Below are 27,724 nucleotides of genomic sequence, written 5' to 3'. Positions count from 1 at the left end.
GAGGAACGCAGTTAGTCCGCGGCCTCGGTGTGCCTCGGTGTGCCCCGCTGTTCCCGGCCGGTGGCTCTGGTCTTCTGTTCTTCAACACCAGGTCAGGGGAGCTCGCTCTACTGCACGCCACGGAGTGAATGAACACCTTGGAACTCTGGTTTGCTGGGTGTAATCGCCAAGGTGAACTGCTGGCCACTAAAAGAATGTAGCCTTTGGCCACGATTGTCCAATCAAGCAGCCCGGGTCCCCAGGCCAGCACTCTACAGGGACCTGGATGCTGACTGTACTAGGAGCAGAAGGCTGGGCCATGGTGAAGCACACCAGGAGTGATGTGAAGCCTCCTTCCTGGGCGCCAAACTTGGGCAGAATTTGTGATGCATTTCTCTTCTATCAGCAAACTATGCCTGCAGCCTGGGACCTGGGGCTCAGGCAGCCCTGGGTTTTCACTGCCAGGTCACCTGTGCACAGTCCAGTACAGAGGGATGAGGTGGGGAGGGACGGGGTAGGACTAGCTTTGCTAAGGCCTACAGACCCAGGATGGCCTTACCAGACCAAGGGCTCTCTGGACAAGCCAGGAAGTGCACCCTACTGGAAAAGGCCTCAGCTGCAGGTGAAAGCTGGTAAAAGTAAGCCTGACCCAAGTAGCCAGCAGAAAATGGGAGTGCAAAGTCAGTCAAGACCAAGAAGGGTCCCAAGGGACATTAAGGCAGAGGTACCCGATGCTCAATGCCCCCTAGCTCTTGAAATCGTCCAGGAAACTCAAAGAGGCTTCCATCTTCTCTCAGTATGACTTGGCTCGGCCTGGCAACCTCGTCCTTCGCCATCGAATATTGCGGGTGTTATCATAATACCCTGAATGGGGGCGGGGGCGAGGGAAATGGGTCGGGGGATGTAGGCGGTGCTGAAATGACCGGCTTTGAAGAACCTGCAGGCGAAGTTTCGTCCAATCGTCTGAGCCTGTCCCTCTTATTCCCGGTTGTAACTAAATACTGCTGCGAGCGCAGCCCAAGCCCTTTGTTGGAGATGTGTGAGCGCAGTCTCTACAGAGCGGGCTATGTGGGCTCGCTTCTGAATCTGCAGTCGCCCGACTCCTTCTACTTTTCCAACCTGCGGCCGAATGGCGGCCAGTTGGCCGCACTTCCCCCTATCTCGTACCCACGCGGCGCGCTGCCCTGGGCCACCACGCCCGCCTCCTGCGCCCCAGCGCAGCCTGCTGGTGCCACCGCCTTCGGCAGCTTTCCCCAGCCCTACCTGGCTGGCTCTGGGCCTCTCGGCCTGCAGCCCCTGGGCGCCAAGGACGGATCCGAAGAACAGGCCAAGTTTTATACTCCCGACGCGGCCGCGGAGCCGGAGGAGCGTGGCCGTGCGCGGCCGCCCTTCATCCCGGAGTCTAGTCTGGCCCCTGCGGCCGCTGCTCTCAAAGCGGCCAAATACGACTACACGGGTATGGGCCGCGTCGCGCCGGGCTCTTCAACCCTTCTCGAGGGGACACCCTGCTCCGCCGGTTTCAAGGACGACGCCAAAGGCCCGCTCAACTTGAACATGACAATGCAGGCGGGCGTCGCCTCCTGCCTGCGACCTTCGCTGCCCGACGGTAAAGGGTGGCCAGGCTCCCCGAGCAAAGCTCCCCGGGCCGGGGTGGGAGGTGGGGTGCTGGGGAGAGTGTGTAGAGGGAGGGAAGCCGCCAGGGGCGGGCAGGCAACTGGGAGCGGGCCGGGCTGACTTGGGTTGGGGCTGTGTTGCAGGCCTACCGTGGGGGGCGGCCCCGGGGAGGGCCCGAAAGAAGCGGAAACCCTACACAAAGCAGCAGATTGCGGAACTGGAGAATGAATTCCTTCTCAACGAATTCATCAACCGGCAGAAGCGCAAGGAATTGTCCAACAGGCTAAACCTCAGCGACCAGCAAGTCAAAATTTGGTTCCAGAACCGGCGTATGAAGAAGAAGCGCGTGGTGCTGCGCGAGCAGGCGCTGGCGTTGTACTAGCCCCGTGTGTGTCCCCGGCCGAGCTGGGCCTGCCTTTTTTTCAAGGCCTGGCCGTGAAGGAAGATGGGGCTTTTTCTTCTGCTCCTTCTCCACTGGTTCCAGGTACCCTCCCTCTCAGACAGCAGCCCCAGAAGCCTGCAGGAGATTTGTTTGGAAACCTGGCCAGTTAAGCGTCCCTGCTTTCCCCCTTTCTCAGAGAAACCTGCAGAAGTCGCAGCCTCGGCCTTGAGGTTTCCAGAGTGGAAGTCTAGGGTCACCTGTCCTAACTCTTAGCTGGGGTACTATCCCTCAGATTCACTTTAGCGCCTTTGTACTAGCATTTCTGCTTCCACCTGATTCGTCTTCCTATCTCCTCCTCCCCAGCCCTTTCTGCATCCAGCAGACACCTTACTAGGGCTCAGAGTGAAACTGAATTTAGGAAGACCTCCCTAGCAGAGTAGAAAGGGCTGACGGCACAATTCTGTCTCTTTGCAGCCAAACTCCTTGTGGCAAAGCCAGGATCTTGACTCTGGAGGAAGGAAAGGGCACCATTCTCCCTTGGGAGGACAGTAGCTGCCTTAGACCTTCAGGAGGAAAAAGGAGTAAGGGGGCGTGGTGGCCAGACAAACTCCAGAGACACCTTGGAGTCCAGGCTGGGCTGGCCCCTCCAGCTGGGCTGAATGGATTGGGCACTTCCTTCCCTTGGATGGGATGAGGGAGGCTGGGGCTCCACAGCAAATGGCCATCTCCAGATGGACTGGTAAAATCCCCATTTCTCCCACAACCTCACACATACCTATGCTAGGGCCCTCCACTTTGTAACTGGACCCCCAGAGCTGAACTCTGGTGAGGCAAGCTCCTAGTTGGCTTTGAGGCTGAGTTGCACCAGGAGGAAGGGAAACATCCAGGGGGAGGTGGGAGTGAGCCAGGAAAGGGGGGGGGGTCTTAGAGTCTGCCTGTCCATAAGGCTTTCCTGGAGAGGTGGGAAAAGGTGTCCACTCTGTCTTTCTTTCTTGAATTATGGTAATGAACCACTGCAGGGAGAGGTGAAGTCTCTCCCACCAGCCAGAAATCAGGAGGGTTAGAAAGGAGGCCCTTCAGATCCTCAGCCCCCTCTCTTCTCTCAACCAAGCAGAGAGAAGCAGAAGTTCTCTCTCCTCATTCTCTTCACCGCCCACCAGATTCACCAGGGGCCCCACTGCTGTACTCTTTCTGAGGCCATGTCTGACCTGCTCCAGCAGAGCCTGAGAGATTATGGGCCCTGGCAGGCTTGCTCTGTGGAGGGTGGGGTTGCTGAATGCCAGGTAGAGATGTCCTGGGTGTGTTGGGGTGTCCTGCCTTGATTTCAGTGACCCTAAGGGCCCCCCAAGCTCCTTCTATCATCTCTGCCCCTTCTCCACCTCCTTCAGAGAAATAGCTCCCTCTCTTCTAGTGAGATGCACCACAGCCAAAGAGTTGAAGATTTTTTCTCAAAAGTACAATGATGATTTATTCTCAGTGAAAGACCAAGAATTTTCAGTACAAGATCTGGAATGGACCTCATGGGGCACCCTGAGCCTCAGCCCAACTGACCTCAGTTGATGTTTAGATGAATTGCATTTTCTCTGCTATCTAATAATTTTTGTACCTGTTTTGTTTATTTTGTCAAAAACAATAGCTTGTATGTATCAGATATACAGAAATGTTTTCAGTGGAAATAAATATCCAAGTCCCAGTCAAGCTGTCACAGGACTGCTGTCGGTTTTTCAAAATGTTTCAGATTCTTTTCTAATGTATTTCAGGTCACCAAATTCGTTTTTCTTTCCTGGTTGCTGTTTCACTATGGGTGTCGACTTGACTGTTCATTAAATGAGAAAATGGCTTCCAAGTTAGTCAGGAAATGGTGTATAAAAGCCTATGAACAAAACATATAAAATACCAAGGTAGGGGAACCATGAGCAGCTTTCAGCGTGTCCCACACACTAAGTGAACCCTCGGCTTGTTGCTGGCCGGGACTTCTGCATTCTGCCTAAATTCTCAAACTTTGAAGCTTGCTGTTATCAGGGGGCTGCCAAGATATGAGGTTCCTTTGACTTCAATACAAAACGTCTCTCCCTGCCATGTTTTTCCAGTCAGGTTTCTTGTGAATAGGCTACGTCCTGTGGAAATCCTCCATACTGGTTCCTCTGCCAGGAGCCCAGCAGCCTCCCTTAGCAAATATGGACCCGGCACCCTCTAGGTCTTCAGAGCTTCTAAACCAGGCCAGGAAACCTGGGGCCTGCTCAGTATTCTGAGCTCTTGCAGACCCCAGCTCCCTGCTAGCTCAGAGATGGAAACTAGAGAATTAGTAGCTTTTAGCAAGTGGAAGAATTAGAAAAACGTTAAGTCTCTAATTTTGAGCATTCAATGGTTCCAACTCCCCTTCTCTGAAGCAAATCTGATGAAATATATTTTAAACAGCTCCTTTTAAAAAAAGAAAAATGAAGCAAGAAGCTGCTGAGGGAGGCCCTATTATTTAGAAATGCTGGTAGGGCTCAGGGAGGCAATGGTATCAGAACTGAGTCTCTCTGAGTCCGGTAAGGTTTGCCCCCTTCAAAATAACCAAACAAAGGCAGAGGCCACACTCGGACCTCAGGTATGGCCGGCTGGGTAAAGGGCCAGGGAACCGGACTTAGACCAAGGCCCTAAGACAACACAGGGAGACCATTTCCTCTGCACTATACGCCATTATATCATTGTGTTCTTTCGCTTTAGCCTGGGATGTAGGATGGAAGGAGATATTCGTGAAGACCACTCCCCAAAGAGATTGAAATTATCCTAAGTGTAAAATTTTGTCTCTTGATTGGAGCTTCAATAGTGTTTTTCAAATCCATCCCTTTTGCTGATCCACACGAATATAAAGGCGGTGGTGTCCTTTCTCCCTTCCTAACCAAAGTCCCAGCAGGGATTTGGAAGCACGATGAAATCTGAAAAAAACAAATACCCCAGCAAAATGCTGAAATCTGAATGTTTAACATTCCCTCGCACAAAGACAAATGCGTCCTCCGAAATGCTGCAGTCCAGGCGGGCCTCTTGACCAAAGAAAAGGTTTTTAAACAAGGAAAAACGGCTCGGTCTGGCTTTCAACCGGCTGAGAGCTCAGAGGGCCGGCCAGGAGACGCTTTTAAGGCCTGGGGGCTCTCCCCAAGGGAGGCGGGATGGAGAGGCTTCCGGGAGGCGGGCGCGTGGAGGAGAAACCCAGAACCGTTGTAAATATTCATGTCTGTGGGGGTGGGGGGAGGGTGTGCCCCTTCACCCCGCCTCTTCCAGCTGCACCCACCCCCCCTTAGTGGGGGCGGGGGACACACCGGCTGTCCGACCGTCCTTGGACAAAGGTAATCTCCCCACATTTTTGTTCTTCGGTCACTTGACTTAGGGAGCCCATTCCGAAGACTTTTCAGGGAAGGGACAGGCTCTGGGTGTTTCCCTGCGTTTCTCCTCTTCTTTCGTTTCCTAAAAGAGCATAAATAATTAAAGTTTGGCAGGGAGGAAAAGCTTTCTTGCAGAACTGTAGTGGCAATAAATGAAATGACTCAGAATCTCTTCCCCAGTCAGTTTTTACGAGAGCTGCCAGACAGTGTCTGTTCACGTTCTCCAGATACCAGGGGCGCCCTGACAAAGTTAAGGTCAAGTTAGTGTCTTATCTTGGGTGGCTCAAAATTACCGCATCGCGTCCAGGCGCTGCGCGGAAAGCTACCACTCGCGGAGCTGCGGGCTGTGAAGACAGGGTCCGGTGCGCTCCCTGCGCTTCGAGTGGGGCCGCGCAGGCAAAGACGAGGCCACAGCCCCTGGATCTTCACGGTAGGTTCTCGAGCCGGACGCACGGGTCGGGAGGCTGCGGTTTTCCTTGGGTTTCAGGGTGAGGATGGAGGAGAAAGCTGGGGCCAAAGGGCGAAGCGGGCTGGGCCAAGAACGAACGCCTTGGCTTGGTTGTGGGGGGTGGGGGTTCGTGCTAATGCGCAGAGAAGGGCCGGCCGCCCCCTTCCCTGTGCACCCTTGCGCCGCTGCAGATGGCTCACCCTCCCCCGCCAAAGCGCGCCTCCAGCCCGAGCGCCGTCGCCATGTCGTTGAACTTGAATGGTTCGTCCTCCCCCATTTCCCTCTTTAACGGTCAGCAGACTCCACTTTGGGGGCAGCGGGCTGCCTGCGCCCCACCCGTGCAGAGAGAAGGTGCCAAAATCTTGCGCACTTGCAGACACATAAAGAGCCAGCCGGGGGGCACCCCGCGGCTCCTGCCCTGGGTCTTGAGCGGCCGCTGGGCTAATGTGCAGTGTCCGGGGAGCCATTTTAGGAGAGAGATCCTGGGGCGTCAACTCCGAGCTCGAAAGGGAGAGGTTTGGGCAAGAGATGGAGATAGGGAGGCAGACAAGTGTGCCAGCGGTCTAGGCTGAGGAGAAGGGGGCGAGCTGGAATCTGGGCGAGGGTGCCAGTTATGTGGAGGGTGCATGCAAGGATGGGCAGTTCTGGGATGGGGGGCTTCTTGCTCTCCAGCCCCACCGACCTGTTTGCGCAGTGTTCGGAGGGAAGCTGATGTGGGAGGGGGCGGAGGAGAGAAAGTGGGAGGGAGAATGGGAGGGAAGAGATAAAAGAGGAAGGGGGGAACATTGGTCAGAAAAATAGATATGCGCTCTGATCACCCGCCTTTTCTCTGTCAGTCGGCATGGTGGGCAGAGCTCACGGCACGGGCACTGCGGCGACCGGGGCCAGGGAGGGAACCAGCCTCACAACCTGCACTGCCTCTCTCGGGCGCAGGGCTGAGGCCTGGGACCAATGCTGGGACTGATTGCCTGGCAGAGGAATCCTGGGGAGCGAAAGGCAACCTCCTGCCCTCAGTTCCGGGATACGGATTTGGGGAGCTTTTTGCCAAGAGACTGGTTTCACCTTTGGAAAACGCTGGCTTTCCTGAGGCTGAGCCCAGGCCTCGCCTGGACCCACCCCACTCCCCCACCCCCTGGGCTAGAAAAGAGGGACGCAGCCGCCGCCAAGGAGAGTGAGGCCTTGGGGAGAGTGGATGGGGGGCCCTCAGGGTCGAGTGGAGAAGAGGGGCTTAAACCAGGAGGCAAGAGCGGCTGAGAGCCCGCCCCTCACCCCCAGAGCCAACGGACCTCCGGGGAGCCCACAGTGGCCCTGCGGGCCCTAGGGTGCTGCAGAAGCCTAGGGGAGACGCGGCACGGATGCGTAGGCCTTGGCGGGGCTCCGACACAGGGAAGGAGCTGGTTGTGAGGCTGGTTGGTCTTATCCAGGCCAGAAGGCAGAGAGGGTGAGACGGGCGGAGGCACCGGCGGTTTGTCTCTGCTTGCTTGCTTGCGGAAAAGCGGGAAAGCGGGAAGCCAGGCACCCTGAGAGGACTCCAGATCCTTTTGTTCAGCAGACCCCCAAGCTTCTGGAGGGCCACGGGGTATCTCCGCTGGCTGAACTCCCTCCTTGCTTTAGCACTGCAAGAGAAAAGGCGGAGAGGCGACAGGGAGAGAGATTGAGGCGGGGACACATAGCTGGGGCAAAGGAGGAGAGAGGGTCAGGGGACCGAGTGAGCCAGCGGCAAGGAGGGGAGTAAAGTAACAGGAAGGAAGAAGAAAAAAGGAAACGGGGAAGTGAGAGGAGAGAGGACGGAGAGACAAGTGAGAAGACTGAAGGGGGACAAGGAAGGAGAAAGAGAAGAGAAGGCGACAGGGCCGAGTGGGCACCGAGACCCTGAGCCGGGTGAGCTTCTGGTAGGCTTTTGGCTGAGTGTTTTGAGGCTGGCATTCGCGCTTCGGGTCGGCAGTAGAGAGAGCCAAGTTACTGCTCGGAGTGAGCGCCGGGCAGAGAAATATGTAAATCAGGGCTCCTGGCTCCCCGAGAGCGGCGCAATTACGCGCCTTGAACTAGAAGCAACAAGCTCCTGGCGGGCAAACTGAAGAGGGTGGCGGCGTCACGGGGGAGGGAGCGGCTGCAGGAAGGGGTGTAGGGGGTGGGACCCTCACACCCTCACACCTAGTCCCCTGTGCCTGGAGCCGGGGCTCCCCCTCCGCGCTCCGCTTCTTTCCCTTCCCCCTTCCTCCCCCTTCCTCCCCCTCCCTCCTCCTCCTCCTTGCCGGCCTCAGTCCGCGTACTTAAAGCGGCGCGGGCAGGCGCGGGCGGGCGGCCCAGCCGGGCGGTGGCAGATGCACCCAGCAGTGGCAGCCGCCGGCGGCGCACAGGTGACCGGCCTGCTGCACAGCCTGGTCAGGGGGCTCCCGGAGAGAGCTGGCTGGAGAGGGAGGCCGATCTGCCCCCAGCGCGCGCGCGTCTCGGCGCCAGGAGCCGTCCCGGGGCGTGTTGGCGAGCACTGATATAGATATAAGGACATTTCTCTCCATGGCGTCACGTGACATAATTACCACCAGAATCAATCAAGATGAATTGCACGTCAGCGCCCGGTGGGGATTTTTGCTTAGTTGATCCTGGCCCAAGCCTCTTGTGCAATCGATGGCTCAGGTTGGCGGCGCGGGGAGCGGCCCAGGGCTCGCCGGCGCGCACGCCGCGGAGCCATGAACGACTTTGACGAGTGCGGCCCGAGCGCAGCCAGCATGTACCTGCCCGGCTGCGCCTACTATGTGGCCCCGTCGGACTTCGCCAGCAAGCCGTCGTTCCTGTCTCAACCGTCGTCCTGCCAGATGACTTTCCCCTACTCTTCCAACCTGGCGCCGCACGTCCAACCCGTGCGCGAAGTGGCCTTCCGCGACTACGGCCTGGAGCGCGCCAAGTGGCCATACCGCGGCGGCGGCGGCAGCGGCGGCGCAGGGGGAGGCGGCGGCGGGGGCGGCCCCGGCGGGGGCGGCAGTGGCGGCGCCGGGGGCTACGCTCCCTACTACGCGGCTGCTGCTGCGGCGGCGGCGGCGGCGGCTGCGGCCGAGGAGGCGGCCATGCAGCGCGAGCTGCTCCCGCCCGCGGGCCGCCGGCCGGACGTGCTCTTCAAGGCGCCCGAGCCGGTATGCGCCGCGCCCGGGCCGCCGCACGGCCCTGCGGGCGCCGCCTCCAACTTCTACAGCGCCGTGGGCCGCAACGGCATCCTGCCTCAGGGCTTCGACCAGTTCTACGAGGCTGCGCCCGGGCCCCCGTTCGCCGGGCCGCAGCCCCCTCCGCCGCCCGCGCCGCCGCAGCCCGAGGGCGCAGCCGACAAGAGCGACCCCAAGACGGCGGCCAGTGGCGGCGGGGGAAGTCCCTGCGCCAAGACGACCCCCGGCTCGGAGCCCAAGGGGGCGGCAGAAGGCGGCGACGGCGAGGTGCCCCCGGGGGAGGCGGGGGCTGAGAAGAGTGGAGGCACAGGTAGGCACCGGACGCGGGGTGGGCGGCTGGGCTTGGGGGCCGTGGGCGCGGGGGGGCGGAGGGGGCCTCCCTCTGCTTGCGCCGTTTTATGTGCTACTTTATAAGCGTTCGAAGGGGTTTATACATCCTATAAGATTTCCCTGGCCGTTGTAAAGCGTGTTTACGATAGGAAACCAATTTAGGTGGGCTTAAGGTAGACTTCGAGGGGGACATTAATCGCTGCAGAGAGCTTTCCCCCAGTTTTGTGCGTGTGTGTGGGGGTGTCCTAGAGAGCGTGGAGGGAGGGAGGAAGGGAGGGGAGATTTCAAGCCAATTTGTGAGTGTGGACACTCGAGCCTCCTGCTTTTAAAGGAGTGGGGGGTTGGGGAGAGTTTGATCCTTGAACTGGACTTTATCCAAGCCTCTGCCTGACGCACGCTGCTGGCTGGAGTCGAGTAGATGCCCGGCACGCTCGTGTTTCTCTCCCTTCTGAGTCCAGCTCAGAGCCTGCCTCCCTCTCGCTCTCTGCTTCCCACCTCGATGCCAGGCTGTGTGTGTGTGTGTGTGTGTGTGTGTGTGTGTGTGTGTGTGTGTGTGTGTGTGTCGGGGCGTGAACATAGGTCCACGCCCGCACTCTCTCCTGTGCCCGCCCATATATCATCCCCCACGACGCAGGCAGAGCCTTTCAGCCCTAGCAGGGACGTCCCCAACCGGCCGAGGCCTGGCCCTTGCGCGGCCCGAGCGGACAGCCAGGGGTGGGCAGGCAGTGGCCTCTCTTACCCCTTGGTCTCTTTAACTTGCAGTGGCCCCCCAGCGGTCTCGGAAAAAGCGCTGTCCCTACACCAAGTACCAGATCCGCGAACTGGAACGCGAGTTTTTCTTTAACGTGTACATAAACAAAGAGAAAAGACTCCAACTCTCTCGGATGCTCAACCTTACTGACCGGCAAGTCAAAATCTGGTTCCAGAATCGCAGGATGAAAGAAAAGAAACTGAACAGAGACCGTCTGCAGTATTTCACTGGAAACCCCTTATTTTGAGAGCTCCAGGAGCACCCCTCTCCCCTGAGCCCCACGCACCCACTCTCCTCCCCACCAGCCTGCCCTGAGCAGGCCCAATGTCCTTGGGTTTAATGACGCCTCTTCTCTGTGGAACTCCACGATTCCTTCCCACGGTCAACTCGGGACCTCCCAGCGACCACTGCAGCCTGCGGACGAGGTCGGGGACTTGGCCGAACGGATCCTAATAAGGGGAAAATGGTAAATGCAAACGTCCCTTTACAATTTTACCGCCAATGTGCTGTTGTTGTTCCCTCTCTCTGAGCTCCCGTGGGGACGCTGTGGGATCTGTAGAGAGTTAGGCCGAGGGGCTGGAAGGCACTTGTTTTTGTTCTGAGTTTAAGGGACTGCATCTTTTCCCCTTGGTGAATGCAGATTATTTAAACTCTGGGAAATGTACCTTTGGTCTATCCTATCAAGGCACGAGTCACTGTCTTTTGTGTGAATAAATGGTTTCTAGTAAAATGGAGGTTATAGCTTCAATACACTGTATGAATTTTCCTCTTTGAAGAAGTTTAGAGTCTGATTAGGATATTTTTGTGGCCAGAACCTTCTCCCCCAAGCAACTGAAAATCAAGTGAAAAGCTTTATAATCCCGCTAAGATAAGACTTGTTCTCTCCCATCCCTTCTAAACTACACTGGCATTAAAAATCACTTTAGGGATGACTCGCTGAATTGAAGATGTGACCCAGCCATGCTGGTGCTGCCTTATCCAGGCAATGAGGCTGAGACAGCAGGAACCTAAGAAACAAGTCTCCTTGCCCACCTCACCCTATCCTATACCCAGGGTAGTAAACTTGGAATTCCTTAAAAAAAAAAAAAAAATGGGTAGGAGATACAAATTCACTCTTAATAAGATGTCAAGGAGTCAGGGTCCCTTAAAAGAAGAAATAATAACTAGAACCTTTCATTGAAACAAAACTAATTTTCTAAAGGGACGGTGGAGAGGGCCTGGGTCCTTGCTGCTGTCACAGGGACCTAGAGCAGAGAAGGTCTCCCTCACTGCCCCGCCTTGGAAATAGGGCCCAGGACTGGCAGACCACTTCTCACAGCAAATACCGCTTCAAGTTAAAGAATGTGGTGGAGGCTACACTGCACTTTATGTTGCAGGGCCAGGCCAGGCTGTTTACAAAACCTTGAACTGTCTAGACAACACCATAAAAGCCAAAGTTCTAAATAGCTTAATTGGGTTATATTATACACCTTCTGGTGGGCCCAAAAGAGATTTCCGCAATGTGCAATAAACTGGAAGAGTGAGAAAAGCTTCTCTTTCTCTGAAAAGAGTAAAGTGAATCTTATGACTCTTAACCTCTTATAAGTCCAAAGTCAAAAAATAAATCCATGAGCTATACAGCACCCCATGCATCTTCCAAGGAGGCATGCATTTCCAAATGCAGAATTTTTTTTTAATTATCAAAGCTTTTGGAAGGAAGGAAAAACATAAGTGCATAAGTGTATGCCTTTGAACTTCCAAAATGTCAAGGTCATCACCTTTAACCTTTCTGAATAATTAGGCGCCTTAAGGTTCTTCTGTGATATTCAACTGCCACCCACTCTCACACACACATGCTCACACACATCCAGAGCCCCACACACATTTATGACCACACAGAATCATATCGAGGGCTCACCATAAATCTAAGCAAATTCCTAATTTCAGGATCAATAACCTTAATTTCCCTTCAAACATTTGTGTAATTCAGTACCAATTGACTTCTTTTAAAAATACTGGTTATATTAAAATGTCTACCAGCATGCTTTTACTACAACTAGGAAATGCTGGTTTGTTTGTTTGTTTGTTTTTGCTGGGAGGGAGTCATAGATAGCAGTCCATTAGCTCTAATGAAGAAACGCGATTTTGAAAGTAGGCATTTGAAAAGGACAGTTCTATTACAGACTTACTTCGTTATATTTGGAAAAAAAAAAAGAAGTCACCCTGTCAAATAAGTTACTGTACTTTCTATGATATGGAACAAAAGAAAATATATTGTTTCCAAAAGCGTCCCTCAACGTTTGGTTAAGGATGCGATAGAAACAAAGCCTACAATTGAATAATTTCGTTCAGAAGGGGACTCCTTTGTTTGGAATCCTGGGCATCCGTTACAGTGTCAGTGCCGTAGTAATGCGATCATTCCAGGAGGCTAAAACTGGTTTATTTTCTTCTCTCTCCATCTCTCTCTCTCTTGCTCGCTGGCTTGTTCTTTTTAAAATGCTGCGTCTAAATGCAGCAGCTTGTATGTCCACCACCTTAGTTAAACCGAACCTAGAGATACCATTTCGCGTTTGCATGGCCTTGGAGAGCCACACGGGGGCGTGCTCACGTTCCAGAAGCCTCATTTGTCAGAGAGGCCGCGGTACCGTATCTTTCGGATACTGGATTCTAATATGCAATCTTAACCGGCTAGAAACCGCTAAGGTGTTTGCTTGCTGATTGTTTGTTCTCAGTAGCCGTGAGGTTGGGAAGTTGTATAAAGACAGAGGAATGCGAGCAGATTCCTGAAATAAGAGATCACCTAATCGTTGTCTTATAGATAAAGCTGTTGTAAAGAATACTTCGGTATAACCTGGTGGTGTCGAAGAGAGGTTTTTAAAAGACAAATATGTGCATTTCAAAAAATAAGCCATGCCACTTTAAGTTATTTAAATTATGGAAATCAATTTTCTTGGTTTGCGTGTGGAGAGCGATAGGAAGGTAGGACCACCCCTGCCTAAAACCGCGTCCGCCTTGCACGCTCTCCGACCGCCTGGGGTGATTAAAAGGCTTTTGTTTAAGACAGATCAGGGCGCCGGCAACTTAACTGAGTGTGGTCTCAGAAAAATGAGACGCGTCGAGACCTAGCGGGTCGTTCTGCACCAGGGACCCCCACCCCCACCCCCACCCCCAGTAGTGCCTCACGCTCGGGGCTACCGGTAATGACCGGGAGGCGCAGGCAGGACTGAGTTGGGGCTCCCGGCCATACTGAGCTAGTGTGGCTGCGGGGAGCGGTAGACAGTCCCGGGGAATGTTTATACTTCAAGGTGTCTTGGAATGGTGTATGCATTTGAAGCAAACGGGGCTTTGCGTTTGACAGAACCCTGGCCACCCTTCCAAGCTGTCTGCTGGCTTTGAGCGTGGAGTTTGATTTTGGCACAAGCTCCTGAAAGCAGTTTTCTTTCCGTATGCCCTCCTCAACCCCATTCCCACCCCGAAAGCCCCTAACATTGCGGAGGGCCTGTGCCACCATCCAAGGACCGAAAGAGAAGTTCCAAAATGAAAGGTGCCAGTCCCTTCTTTCCTAAAGTTCACTGTAAAGCACACGCAACCCCGGAATTAGTGAGGACCTCCTCAACTTCGATGTCTTTGCCCCCTCCCTCCAGGCCCCAGACTAAAGATTCTGGGTCCACCCCTGGAAGTTGGCATCGGCTTCAGTGGAGGCTGGGGGCCATGAGTCTCCCCACCCCATGGGAGGCGCCAGCCGGAGGCATTGATGTTCCCCGCGGGCACCCTGGCTCCTGCCTGTCTGACTGTGGGTCCAGCTTAGCTATTGTGAATCGACATTTCCCGGGGCCTAACCTGGGCCTCAGTCCAAGTGGGGTGAGAGTCCTCCTCCCCAAATGTCGTTGTGTTCCTCTTTAGCCAGCTCCAGCGGGGGCGCTTGTGGCCTTGGAGGGCCCCTTGGCCTTGGCTGGCAGCCTCTCCTAGACCACGAGTGCTCAGCAATCTGTGGTCCCTTTCCTCTCGGCAGCGCCCAAGTTGAGTCTAAAAAAGACCAGGGAATTGGGGAATTGGACCAGGACTTCTCCGGGCTGCAGACCTGACCTTTCTGGGATCATTCAGGGCATGTGGGGCTCATGGAGCATGGCCCCAGCATCTTGAGTCACTGAGGTCTCAGAGCTTGAAGTGAAGGGAGATTGGAAGAAGTAGGAGTCTTTTGTGTCTGCAAAGGGAAGAGGTTCCTAGGCTGCTGGTCCTTTTGCAATGTCTCCCTAGACCCGTCTTTGCATTGGTGGCGGCTTCTCTGGCCTCCCCAGTTGCCCTTTTGAGTTCTTTTCACATCGGCTGGGAGGTGCATGGTGCAACCCAGAAGGGTGCTTGGAGGAAGCAGCTTTTAAAATTTGTGCCCATCCATTCTGCCCCCCAAAAGTGGCACATCTCTGAGAGGTCACTCAGGGCCCAAAATCAGTGGATCCCCAGGTCCGCCCAGGCCCAGGGCCGCTGCCCTTCTTCCCTGTGACAGGAAGCGCAGATGCAAGTCACTTCTTGATTACAAATGCTAATTTCTTGCTGAAGCGACCCTTTTAATTTTTCTCTGGAAAGAACTGTGCCAGGGAGAAGGATGTCTTGATACAACTGTGGATATTCATCTCCTTTATGGTGCAATATTGATTTATTATTAATGGTAACTGCTCCAACTGATCTAAAGATGATCGAAAACAGCAGCTATGGAGCTACCTTAAATACTTGGAAGCAAAATAAAGCCTGGCCCTGAAAACCCAGCCTTTTCATTCCATTTGCTTTATCTTAGCCTTAGGGTCTTAGACAAAGTTTCTATCCTCCCAGGCTCAGATCATTCTCTTCCTTGTATTGTTTCTATTTTGCTTGATTTTTATAATAAAATTCCTCCAAAATATTGGCAGTTTCTGGCCTCAAGGAGCTGGTCTGAAGATAAAAATTTGAAAAAGAATAAATAGAATTTTGTGATAATAGATTCAAAATTATATCTGATACACATATTCCACCCCCTCCGGTGAGTGAAGATGACCTATTTAAAACCAAATCCAGTGTGGGAGTGACTGAGCCTGAAGGCGAAGGGAGCTGAAACAGAAAGGCTCCCCAAATTCAGGAGGCAGAGGTCCTGGTTAACGGCAGATATACCCCTTCGGTGAGGAATTGCTGGTTTTTAGCTTGGATGTTTTCTTCATGTATAAATAAAGATTATGAAAGGACATTTGATGGGCATAAAATTTGTGATGAGGTTGAACACTCTTGCCTCTCTTGTGGGATAGGGAGAACTGGACAGCGGAGTTCCGGGCAGCTCCCTTGGTCAACAGGCAAGGGAGGACAGTACTGGAGCGCCAGGCTGGCGTCAGGGCGCCTGCCGAGAGCGTGTGCAGCGGGCACTTTGTCCAGCCCTGGGCACGCTTAGCTGTGGCTGAGATCATGATCTCCGCCTTGAGAGAAGGCAATTTTCGGGGTGCTAGTCCGTGGCTGTTAGCTTTGAACAGGACCTTAGCAGACTTGAGTCAAAAGTTGGGTTTTTTCCCCTGCCTTCCTCACTTCCCCACCCCCAAGCCTAAAAACAGCCACCCCTGCCGAAGGTAATGTTTAAACCTCCGCTTCCTTAGCCGGCATCCCGCAGCCGGAGCAGTTAGAGGCGCCAGGCTTTTAACCTGACAATGATGTTGTATTTGAACAGCTGCGTAAAGGTTTAAAAGGTCTGTCTCATTGCCACCGAGGAGTTTTTTTAAAAGGGGTTATTGTTTGGGCGAGGGCACTGTGAGGGGACAGCCGAAGCAGTCCCAAGGCCGAAAATAATGTCCAACGACTTTTTCCACCAGGCCAGGGGAGATTCCTTTTGGGGAGGGCTGGACAAAGGGTTTGCTGGAAAAGGTTTTTGTGAAGGAGTGAGCGGGCTACTACATCCACCAGTAGGCTGAGCATCGGCTCCCAAAAAAAAAAAAAAAAAGGGCAAGGCAGAAACCCAGTTTGCCCACAAGTTCAGTCTCTGGGCCTGAAATCCAAGGCCAGCCCCCGTGACAGGAGTGTGGGGAGAAGAAAACACGGATGCCTCCCCAGACAGAGAACTGGTTTACGATCAGAGTTTCCGGGGCCCATCTCCTCTCTCAGATGCAGGAAAGGGGATCCAGGAAGCCTGAGAACGGCTCCAGTGCCCTGGCCGGGCCCCTCACCCAAGGCAAACCTTTGGAAATCAAGTTTAAAGCTCCCTGCTGCTGCCCTGAGGCCGCGGCTTCCGAAGGACTGCTCACCGCCTGCAACAGAGAACGAGGGAGGAAGTTGTTGAAGAAGTTTCTCATAAAACTGAGTTTCCATGGTGGTGATGGTGGTTGTTCTTTTAATGAGGTCGACCACAACCCCAGACCAAATCCTTTTTATAGAACTTTCCCTCACCAAAGGAAACAGAAGACTAAGGTTCTCTCACCTCCTTTTTTCCCTCCCTTCCCTTATCCAAACAAAACCTTCTCAAATAATTTTAGGAATTGCCCAAAACTGTAAAACTCAACTTCTGACAAAAGTATAGCTTTTAATATTTGACAATTTGTGTTAAAACAAAAATTGACCTTCTTGGTTAGTAGCAAGGGGGAAAAATCAATAGTATAATTTTCAATAATTCATAAAGCGAACGCCATTATGCTAAATCTTAACTATTAATCTTATCCTTTACAAAGTCTCGATTGATTTGTTAATAAAATATCTTCCCGTGTGTGGCAACAGCGGGTATAACTCTTTAAAAACCTTCAGAAGCAAGAAAATTACCAAGTAGCCCAAGAATGTAGATGAGAATTTTATTGATCGCCCTGATTCTTCTTAATATGTATTAATAAATTCCACAACCTTTTGTACCTTGCACTTGTCAAAAACCAATGCTTTTACAAAATCCATAAAAGGAAAACATATTTTTCTTTGCAGAAGAACCATATGACACCTTTGCATCACTCTCTCCTGCTTGGCCCAGTCAGTTTTCTAAAACTTCTGGAGTCAGAGGGTGAGAGTTTCCCCTTCCTAGAAAACATTCTTTTCTCTCTTCTTCCTTCCTTCCTCTTTGCCCTCTATTTTCAGGGCGTGTGGGGAGGGAAACCTCGGTTTAGTTGGTTTAGTTCTTCCGCTAAGAACCCGGGGGTGGGGGGACGCTTTCGCGGATGCCGCGCTGCTGGCGAGGGACTGTCTCCAGGCTGAAAGCTCCCAGCGGCCCGGCCCGCAGAGGTCGGGGTGTGGTTCCCTGAAGAGCCGAAGGCTCGAGTAGCCCACCGGGGCGCAGAGGCGCCGGGAGCTGGGGCGGGCTGGCGGGCCGAGGCAGAGGACAGTGCCGGGGCCGGGCCGGTCCTCGGGGCTCCGCGGTGCTGGTCAGCTGCGTGGCCTCTCGGCCCTCGCGGCCCTTCTCGACTCCACTCCCCAGGATATCTTGGACGCGTCTAAGGCGCCAGAGCTCTTTCCTGTGGACTCCTGGGGTGGGATGTCTCAGAGTCTGGGGAGTCCAACTCACCTTCCCAGGCTGTCCGAGACAAAATGAACCAGGCTGGGCCCCCACCCACCGCCCTGGCCCCGGCCCTCTCGGGCGCCTTCTGCCTGGGTGTGTGCGGGGAATGCTTCTGTGTGCTGGCGCCACGGCGCCCGGGCTGCCCTCCCCGCGTGTGTCCTCCCGGAGACCCCTCGGGCCGAGCCTTTCCTTCCGCCTGCGGGCCCAGAGGCTGGAGTGGGGGACGCGAGTGGGGCGGGCGGGCAGAGCGAGCCCCGCGAGGCCGGCGGGCGGCGGAGAGCGCTGCGCCGGTTGTCTCCAGCGCGCACTATCGCGGGCGCGTAGTAGATGTCGCTGTTGTCCGCGCTTACGCGGCCGGCTGGCCGGGCTCTGGAGCACGTGACCTGCGAGGAGGCTGCGGCTCAAGGCCATTTTCAAATCTCATTGGCTTGGTTGTCATGTGGTCGGCAGAGGCATCCACAATTACACGGGGAATGTTTTCCTAGAGATGTCAGCCTACAAAGGACACAATCTCTCTTCTTCAAATTCCTCCCCAAAATGTCCTTTCCCAACAGCTCTCCTGCTGCTAATACTTTTTTAGTAGATTCCTTGATCAGTGCCTGCAGGAGTGACAGTTTTTATTCGAGCAGCGCCAGCATGTACATGCCACCACCTAGCGCAGACATGGGGACCTATGGAATGCAAACCTGTGGACTGCTCCCGTCTCTGGCCAAAAGAGAAGTGAACCACCAAAATATGGGTATGAATGTGCATCCTTATATACCTCAAGTAGACAGTTGGACAGACCCGAACAGATCTTGTCGAATAGAGCAACCTGTTACACAGCAAGTCCCCACTTGCTCCTTCACCACCAACATTAAGGAAGAATCCAATTGCTGCATGTATTCTGATAAGCGCAACAAACTCATTTCTGCTGAGGTCCCATCGTACCAGAGGCTGGTCCCTGAGTCCTGTCCCGTTGAGAACCCCGAGGTTCCTGTCCCTGGATATTTTAGACTGAGTCAGACCTACGCCACCGGGAAAACCCAAGAGTACAATAACAGCCCCGAAGGCAGCTCCACAGTCATGCTCCAGCTCAACCCTCGCGGCGCGGCCAAGCCGCAGCTCTCGGCCGCCCAGCTGCAGATGGAAAAGAAGATGAACGAGCCAGCGAGTGGCCAGGAGCCCACCAAAGTCTCCCAGGTGGAGAGCCCCGAAGCCAAGAGCGGCCTTCCGGAAGAGAGGAGCTGCCTGGCAGAGGTCTCCGTGTCCAGTCCCGAAGTACAGGAGAAGGAAAGCAAAGGTCGGTATGAGCAGAGTTGTCACCCCAGCGGGGCGCGCAGCCCTGGAACCGGCAGAGAGAGGGAACACCCGGGTGCCCAGTGCTGAACCGGCAGCCTGGGGCCCCGACTGGCAGGTGCCTCTCCTCCCGTCTTTTAGAAGGGCAGTCTTAATCCCGAGATGGTTTTCTCTTCTGCCGCGCTGCCCTGACCCTCCTGGCTAGTCCTGGCCCCGTGCTGATGGCGCCTGGACAGAGGAAGGGCTTTCCGGGTTTATTTTTCCTGAGCTAGACCTGAAATGCAACAAAAGAGCGCAAATGAGACCTGAGGCTGGTAAACGCGGCCCCAGAACCTCCTTTCTCCCGCTCAGATTTGCAGTCCCAGCCATGCCTTTCACTCAATGATGATTTTAAGGTGGTCCAAAGTACCGTGTTCGTGTTCAAGTGTATGCACCCCGCATCCTGCGAGCTTGGGGACAGCAAGGGGAACGAGATGGCTGGACCAGTTGGTGCTTGGGCTGGAGAACAGGGCTCCCTGCCTCTGCGGGGCTAGGTAACCTTGGCTTTGTCTGGGGAAAGTGCGGAAAGCTTTGCAGTCCTTTTGCAAAGGGAGCAAAGGCATAAGGGAGGGAGAATGGAATGTACATGGCCCACCCGGCAGGGCCAGCCTTAGGGCTGGATAGGGCAAAGAGCCAGGGGCTCTGGATTTTCTGCCCCTGATCCTCTGCCCCAGTGCTCAGAGTTGGGCCACAGCAAGGAGCTACATTTCTCATTTCTGGGAGAATGCTTTTGTGTGGGGGCAAGAAAGCACAAGAATTCAGGAAATTCTGGGGCATAAAACTATGCCCAGGCAGGGCGGAGAAGGTGTACTTGGTTCCTCTGGTATCTTTTGAAAGAGAACTGGTATCTCTAAGCCTGGCTGTGGGGCTCCCCGCCTGCCTGGGAGAAGTGGGGAAGAAGTGGCAGGTTTGGGGATCCGAGGCAGCAGTGGGATTCGTAGGCTTGTCAGACTGTGGTTTGCTTCTTCCACTCTAGCCCTGTTGTGAGATGATCATTTAGAATGTTGCTGGTGAGATTCTGAAAGTTTACTATTGTACTAATATTTTGTGCAGGTCAGAAAGTAGAGAGAGAGAGAGAGAGAGAACGCTGACACAGACGGCAAGAATACCCACCCATTTGTGTCATTTTGGGTACTTTAACTAACCTGGCATCATTTACAAATATCTTTCAGGGCCCACCTCATGTGAGTAATGTTTAATGCAAGCATTTCCCAAAGTGGCCTGGCTGCCAGCGGGGTCATGGCCAAGGGTAAATTTGAACAGATTGAGAGAAAAAAAAAATTCTTGATTTTTTTTCTTCTTCTCCCTTTAATTTTGTTAGAGGAAATCAAGTCTGATACTCCAACCAGCAATTGGCTCACTGCAAAGAGTGGCAGAAAGAAGAGGTGCCCTTACACTAAGCACCAAACGCTGGAATTAGAAAAAGAGTTCTTGTTCAATATGTACCTCACCCGCGAGCGCCGCCTAGAGATCAGTAAGAGCGTTAACCTCACCGACAGGCAGGTCAAGATTTGGTTTCAAAACCGCCGAATGAAACTCAAGAAGATGAGCCGAGAGAACCGGATCCGAGAACTGACCGCCAACCTCACCTTCTCTTAGGTCCGAGGCCCGTCAGAGGCTAGGATCGGAGAGGGGCGTCGAGTTCCAGGGCCGAGTGCTGGAGGACTGGGAAGGCGGAAACAAAACCTTCAATGCTCTTTGTTTTTTGAATTTTTTTTTTTCCTGCTAGAATGTGACTTTGGGGTCATTCTGTTCGTGCTGCAAGTGATCTGTAATCCCTATGAGTATATATATATATATATATATTAAAAAAACTAGCACGTGTAATTTATTATTTTTTTTCATCGTAATGCAGGGTAACTATTACTGCGCATTTTCATTTGGCTCTTAACTTATTGGAACTGTAGAGCATCCATCAATCCACTCGTCCGTCCAGCAATGTGACTTTTTCATGTTTTTCCTAACACAAAAGGTCTCTGTGTGTGGTTAGTCCATGAGCTCATGGCGTTTTGAATACATCCAGTACTTAAAAGTACTTAAATTACATATATATTTAAAAAGATTAAAACCCACAAGCTTTGGGGGGAGGGGGACTAAAAAAGCACATTACAATGTATCTTTTTGCAAATGAGTTTAGCAGTTGTCCTTGGTGAGATGGAATATTGACTGACTTTGCCTTGTAGCCTTTCCCTTGTGGTGCATCTGTGGTTTGGTAGAAGTACAACAGCAACCTGTCCTTTCTGTGCATGTTCTGGTCGCATGTATAATGCAATAAACTCTGGAAACGAGTGCACTCCCTCTGCTTTCTGAAATGGAAATATGTTGTGATGGAGATGAAAGACTTTGGTGAGATTATCTTCCTGTTAAATTGCTTGTTTGGGGCAGTTGCGGGGGTGGTAGAGAGTAGGGGAAGGGATATGGGAGAGAAAAGCTGAAGGGGGCCTTTGGTGCTGAAATTTTTGGCAGTGGTGGGGGAGTGATAATCCAGGCTGTGCCTGCTGTTTTCCTAGTTGGGAAGAAGGAGGGTCCTGTCTTCCCCTCCCCTCATGATAGTAACATAATTAATTTGTCAGTGGTTGTGAACTTTCCTCTAGCCTGAGCCTGGTAAGTAAACCTGTGCCCAAACCGCATTTTCCTCGAAGCTCCCCACTTGTGTGTCTTCCTTTCTTTGGTTTTGGTTGTGTTATTTTAATGCTTTCAGTGGAGTCTTGGTGATTTCTAGCTGTGTACCATCGTCAGGGACTAGGTCGAAATCAGTCTTGCCCACCTGGAAGCCGCGGGGCCTCCATTACAGGAGCAAAGACAAGCAGCAGCTTAGCATTGCATCGGATCCATTTCTGCTCCCCTGTTCTTATCCCTACCCCCATTCCAAGCACAAGATAGCCAGGCCACAGTGAAGCCAAAGATGAGTGAGTTTTCTCATCCCACTTTGCCGTGGTTTCCTTGTAGAAGGATTTTATGTTCAGTGATTACCTTTTGGTGGCCTACATGAAAAAAAAAAATTGAAGGAAGGAAAGCCTTTCACCAGTTAATTCTCCCTCCATTTAATTACAAACTGCTGGTTGGAGCCATTATATCTGGGAGGCAAGAAAATGTACAAAAGGTGACCGAAAGAATTTGCAGATGAACATGACTTCCCATGAAGTCCAATGTTCCAGTTGTTACCATGGCCCAGAAAACTCCAGCTATCTTTCCCCTGTGTATGAGTGTGCATATAGATAGATGGATAGATACATAGATTGACTGATGGATTGCAGGATCCTCAGCCCACGAGAGTCAATACTTTTCTAGTCCTGACAGGGAGAAGAGGAGAGGCCTTGGGGGGATGAGCTAACAGAGAATTCGTTACCCTAGGTTGTGCTGTGGTTTCAAAAGGTCTCCAGTAGACTCAAGCAGCTTCCTTGACAAATCCTTGGATTTATCAAAGGGCAAATGAAAATGACAAATCCTTTTCGTGTCCCCCCCCCCAACTTTTCCGCTAAAAACAATCTCTTTAAGGGGGCCTCAGCCTTAAAACCCTCGACCAAGAGTCCTTGGGAGACTCAGTAATTATTCAGAGTTTTAAACTTCCCTGCCGAAAACAGAGATTATTTTCCAGGTCCAAGACAGAAAGCTTTAGGGGAGCCATTTCCTAGGGTGGAAGATGGCTGGCATCAGTGCCAGGTTGGGAACACTGGAATAGATCTGCCCAGACCTCCATTGGTTGGGCAGGAGAAGGAAGGCAATTTTAGCTTCTCAGTTTACCTCCTGCGATGTGGGGAGCACCATTCGTTGTTGACAAGGGGTCATGTCTCAGAGGAAAATCTGGGCTACAGGCAGAGGCAGCTCCTCTGGAATAAAATCAGAGAGCCTTTGGCAAAGGCAATCAATCAGACCATAAGTAGCCATTTCCCCCTTCCTTTCAGGGGCTCAAGGTGGGCTGGGAGCCCCCCAAGGGTGCTCTGGGCAACTTGTAGAGCGAGGAATATATCCTCCACCCGCCGACGCCCGACTGCTTTTTGTCTCGGCTCCCAGCCGGGCTTCCGAGGCTTTGTACCATGGATTTGGGAGTGACAATGGGCATTTACCTCAGATTCAAGGCTGCCTAGCCTTACCTTTGGAGACTGGGGGAAAAAAAGTGGGGAGGAGGGAGAGGAAGAAAGAAAAGAATTCGTAAGAGTAGCCCAAGGACCAGGGCATTTTTTAGAGATCTCTGGAATTCACTTGGACGCCTCCAAGTGAGAACCAAGGGGAGCGGCCTGGCCCAGGGAAATGCTGTTCCGATGGCCATTCTTGAGGCACGGTCGGGGCGGCAGCGGGGTGCGGGCCTGCGCTGCCATTTGGGTTCTGCCCTATGGCGTGTTCTCTTCCAGGACCTTTCCAGAAGTCCCGGAGAAGACAAGGCACCCCGGCCGCCACGGTCCGCGCGGTGCTGACTGCCAGCTTGCGGACACTTCCGAAGGCAGAATGAGCCCGGGCGGTGGCCGCCGGCCGCGCCCAGCCCAAGGGCCAGGCCGCCCCAGCTCAACCCTCCAGCCTCGGCGTGTGCTCAGCCTCACGTCGAGGGTGTGTGTCTGCGCGGGCGTGTGTGAGTGTGGTAGGGGGAGGGGGGCCTTTCGAGCTGCTCCATCCGTCCGTTTTATTAGGGACACATTAATCTATAATCAAATACACCTCATAAAATTTTTATTGAAAGGCATAATATCATTACAGAGGTCTTCCACCTGTTTTAAACAACACGACAAGCTGTGAGAGAGCGTGTGTGGGTGTGCGTAGGCAGGGGTGGGCTGGGGCCGGGAGAGAAGCACCGGGAGAACTCCCCTCGGGCGCCAGGGGGCCGCCTCGGAAGGCCGGCCTGCCTCTGGCCGCACAGGCTCGCGCTCCCCGCCCCCGGCCGCTCTGGGCTCTGCCAAGTGCTCGGTGCGCCCAGAACTCACGGCCGGGAGCTCGGAGCCCAGACGCTTCAGGAGGCAGCCCCAGTCCGGACTGCAAGACCGAGGGCGGCAAGAAGAGGCGAACAAATAGTCCCCAGCGCCTCCTGCGGCCGCGGTCGGGGCGCGTGGTCCCAGTCGCCACCGGGTTGGCCGAGTCAGGCCGGGCCGAGCTCGGCTCACGGGCCGGGACCCGTGGGCTCTAATTGTTGCTCTTATGTTGATGATGATTTTTTTTTTTTTTTTAAATCACAGCAGCCCCCAGTTTAGCGGACTGATTTACTCCTGGTATTGGTAAATATGATCACGTGGGCCGCGCGACCAATGGTGGAGGCTGCAGCCTGCGAACTAGTCGGCGGCTCGGGCGCCGGCGGGGAGCGGCGCCGCGGCGGGCAGTGTAACCTTGGGTGGGAGCGCGGGGCGCCTCAAAATGTCCTCCAGTGGCACCCTCAGCAACTACTACGTGGACTCGCTCATAGGCCATGAGGGCGACGAGGTGTTCGCCGGGCGCTTCGGACCTCCAGGGCCTGGCGCGCAGGGCAGGCCCGCAGGTGTGGCCGACAGCCCGGCCGCTGCCGCCGCCGAGTTCGCCTCGTGTAGTTTTGCCCCCAAATCGGCCGTGTTCTCCGCCTCGTGGTCCGCGGTGCCCGCCCAGCCCCCGGCGGCGGCGGCGATGAGCGGCCTTTACCACCCATACGTGCCCCCGCCGCCCCTGGCCGCTTCCGCCTCCGAACCCGGCCGCTACATGCGCTCCTGGATGGAGCCGCTGCCCGGCTTCCCGGGCGGTGCGGGCGGCGGCGGCGGCGGCGGCGGCGGCGGCGGTAGCGGCGGTGGCCCGGGCCCCGGTCCCAGCCCCGGCCCCAGCGGCCCACCCAACGGGCGCCACTACGGGATTAAGCCTGAAAGCGGAGCGGCACCGACCCCCGCCGCCGCCTCCACCACCTCCACCTCCTCCACTTCCTCGTCTTCCTCCTCCAAAAGGACTGAGTGCTCCGCGGCCCGAGAGTCCCAGGGGAGCGGCGGTCCCGAGTTCTCGTGCAACTCGTTCCTACGGGACAAGGTGGCAGCGGCGGCGGCTGGGGGAACCGGGCCCGGGGCGGGGATTGGATCCGGGTCCGGGGCAGGCGGCACATCGGAGCCCTCAGCTTGCAGCGACCACCCGAGCCCGGGCTGTCCGCTGAAGGAGGAAGAGAAGCAGCATTCGCAGGCGCCGCAGCAGCAACTTGACCCAAGTAAGTGCAAAAGAAATTGCCCCCTGATTTATTGCTGAAACCTGTAAGGCTCGAATGTGCAAAACTGATAGTTTTACTAACCTATAAAAACGTCTAGACGCCTACCCTAGCCTGGGCGAGCTACACGCGTCCATAAAAAAAGCGTCCCATAACCACCTACCCTGGGCACGCGGTTTGTACGGTAAACAGAGCTCGGGCATTAAGGCTTTTTATGATAATTCCCCCCCAAGTTGTGAAAACCGGCCATCCTTGGTGAAATTAATTTAACGACCTTTTCTCTCCCCCACCCCGTTGTCTCTCCCTGCCTCCCCTCCGCCCCTCGCTCCCCTTCTTCAAACCCCCCTCTTCATAGACAACCCCGCAGCAAACTGGATCCACGCTCGCTCCACCCGGAAAAAGCGCTGTCCCTACACCAAATACCAGACGCTTGAGCTGGAGAAGGAATTCCTCTTCAACATGTACCTCACTCGGGACCGGCGCTATGAGGTGGCAAGGATTCTGAACCTCACAGAGAGACAGGTCAAAATCTGGTTCCAGAATCGTAGGATGAAAATGAAAAAGATGAGCAAGGAGAAATGCCCCAAGGGAGACTGACCCGGCGAGGCGCCAGCAGGACCACTCTGCTTTGCAATGGCAGTGGGGTTTTTTTCTTTGTGGGTGCTTGATTTCCAGAACTTCTCCAGCCATTCGGACATTCCCCCCACCCCATTTTATGTAGAAGTGACTGTGTGGTTGGTTTCTGTGAGGTAATTTGGGGGACTCTGTATTTGCTCGCTTATGTGTTGGAGAAACCAAGTGGCTTTGGGGTTTTGCCCTATCCTGCTCCCCTCTTTTCCTGTTCCGTTGGTTCCTTAGGAAATGCCATATTTTGTGAGTGCACGCTGGTTTGAGAAGTCCTCTCCTGTGTAAATGTCTCCTATATTTCTGAAAAGTGCTGTAGTTTAGCCCCGAGCGCTGCTTAGCGCTGCTCAAGCAGGGGCCAAGCGCACCCAATTTCCGAGAGCGAAGGCAGAGCGACGACGGTGCGGAGGCCCGCCCGGGCCGAGCCGTGGCCGTGTTGCCCACCGGTTAAGAAAGCCCCTTTTCCTCAGGGAGGCCGCGGTCCCTCCACTGAGATCTGGAATGAGGCTGAAAGAGGAGCCCAGGGCCGCCGGTGGGTCAGGGGTTTCTTCTCAGTGCACTGGAGGAGCCGCACTCTCCCTGGGAGGGTTTGGCTCGCGTGGGCGGCCGCGGGTGTAGGCCCTCCCGGTTCCTGCCTGAGGACCAGTTGTAAATGCTACCGCTTCCTACCAATAAATGCTGACCTAATCAAATGGAGCCCAGACGCTGGCCCTGAACACTGTGTGCTTGCTTTCTCTGCCTCTTTGCAAAATATCACCCTTATGGGACTTCTTCCCCATCTTGGGGAAGGATACTCTGCTAAAAATCCATGGCCCTTCCACCTGAGAGGTCTCTGATGTGCCTCTGAGCCTCGCTTTGGTTGGGCAGACTGCAGCATAGAGCACAGCCCCCCCTCCCCTCCCCCGGGGGAGCCCTAGGCGGTCTTGTCCCAGCCTGCTTCCAATGCCTCGGCGAACTCTGTACCGGGACCCAGTGTCAGCATTGCAGCAGAACCGGCAGAGCCGATGGACCCCAGAAACCAAGGGACCTTCTTTCTAGGGCTTTGACATACCGCACCCCATGTCTCCCTCAGCTCACGGAGTCGCAGCCATCAACACCCCCGCTTCCCCCCTCCCCCCTACGCAACCAGGGAAAGGCCAACTCAGCACCCTGGGGCAACTCCAGTTGCGCGGGGCTGGCTGGCTCCGGGAGGGCTGAGCCGGTTAGGCTATGAGCTTCCGCCCCTCCCCACGGGAGCCCCGAAGTGACCTTAGAAGATCAAAATGGTCAAGGCTCTCCTCCGCAGCTATCCCCACCCCGCTCCCCCCTCCCCCACCCAGTTTCTGTGTTTAGCCCCCAGCTCGGCCCTCCGAGGGCCGCTTTCAGAGGCTAAAATGAAGGTCATTGTAAGTGAGGATATGGGCCCAACACGGCCTTTGCAGGCCCGAGAGGCGGCGGCGCCGGGTGGCCTGGGCTGGGCGGAAGGCGGGGGCGATGGCAGAGTTTTGGGGGGATCCGGATGAAAGAGGGGACATGAAGGAAAAGCAGAGGGGGGCAGGGAGGGAAATCCAAGGCCCAGATCCGGCAGAAGGTGCTGCGTACCCCCCGCCCCTGCGGCCAACCCGATACCTTGGGCTCTTTGAAAACAGGAAGAGACAAGGTGTCATAAAGCCATCGAGTCGGCGAGACGTCTGGAGGTAATGAGTTTACAACAGGCCCGGCGCTTCGCTTTGAAAGCATCTCATTTTGATGTTTGTGTTTGTGGGAGGAAAGGAAAAATGCAGACAAAACTGGGTCTTAAAATCTGGACAATAAAATATAAACAGGACTCCGTTGGACTAAGAAGACAGGGGCTGGGGAGCCCCGAATGAGGTGTGAGCACCTAGGAAATAAAAATGGGGGCAGTAGGAAGGAGGAGACAATACAGTTCTGATTTTAAAAATAAGCTGGGTATAGAAGTAGCCAGTGGGTGGCTCTCAATAATATTTGACTATGGCCGCCGTTAGCTCCTTTTTAAAAAAGGAAAATACGTCTGTTATTTGGGGGTTGGGAGAGTTAGTGCTCTTGGGTCGTTTACTTAGGCCGAGCATCTCCCAGCCGCATGGTCGAGGGAAAGAGATGAAGTTACCACTTAAATGACCTTTCACAAAAATATCTAGCCCTCCGCTCCAAA

At 54.3% G+C, this 27,724-nt stretch overlaps 4 protein-coding genes across 4 annotated transcripts; all 4 read left to right on the top strand.

Moving 5' to 3' along the window:
- Positions 1-1,014: 1,014 nt before the first annotated feature.
- HOXD12 (homeobox D12) lies at positions 1,015-1,975 on the top strand. The gene is made up of 2 exons (XM_027523365.1): positions 1,015-1,585; positions 1,737-1,975. The coding sequence occupies exons 1-2, from the start codon at positions 1,015-1,017 to the stop codon at positions 1,973-1,975; spliced, it is 810 nt and encodes a 269-aa protein (XP_027379166.1).
- A 3,809-nt stretch (positions 1,976-5,784) lies between these two features.
- Positions 5,785-12,226, top strand: HOXD11 (homeobox D11). Its single transcript, XM_027557049.1, has 2 exons — positions 5,785-9,259; positions 10,042-12,226. Exons 1-2 carry the CDS (start codon positions 8,482-8,484, stop codon positions 10,275-10,277), a joined length of 1,014 nt encoding a protein of 337 aa, XP_027412850.1. The 5' UTR covers positions 5,785-8,481; the 3' UTR covers positions 10,278-12,226.
- A 99-nt stretch (positions 12,227-12,325) lies between these two features.
- On the top strand, positions 12,326-21,098 carry HOXD10 (homeobox D10). The gene is made up of 2 exons (XM_027557046.1): positions 12,326-18,774; positions 20,131-21,098. The coding sequence occupies exons 1-2, from the start codon at positions 17,820-17,822 to the stop codon at positions 20,406-20,408; spliced, it is 1,233 nt and encodes a 410-aa protein (XP_027412847.1). The 5' UTR covers positions 12,326-17,819; the 3' UTR covers positions 20,409-21,098.
- A 2,822-nt stretch (positions 21,099-23,920) lies between these two features.
- On the top strand, positions 23,921-27,496 carry HOXD9 (homeobox D9). Its single transcript, XM_027557047.1, has 2 exons — positions 23,921-24,951; positions 25,304-27,496. Exons 1-2 carry the CDS (start codon positions 24,150-24,152, stop codon positions 25,543-25,545), a joined length of 1,044 nt encoding a protein of 347 aa, XP_027412848.1. The 5' UTR covers positions 23,921-24,149; the 3' UTR covers positions 25,546-27,496.
- Positions 27,497-27,724: the final 228 nt, after the last annotated feature.

The sequence above is a fragment of the Bos indicus x Bos taurus genome, chromosome 2 (genome assembly GCF_003369695.1).
Source record: "Bos indicus x Bos taurus breed Angus x Brahman F1 hybrid chromosome 2, Bos_hybrid_MaternalHap_v2.0, whole genome shotgun sequence".
NCBI lineage: Eukaryota > Metazoa > Chordata > Mammalia > Artiodactyla > Bovidae > Bos > Bos indicus x Bos taurus.
The sequence above is the reverse complement of the archived record's forward strand: the minus strand, read 5'-3'. Positions and strand labels throughout refer to the sequence as shown.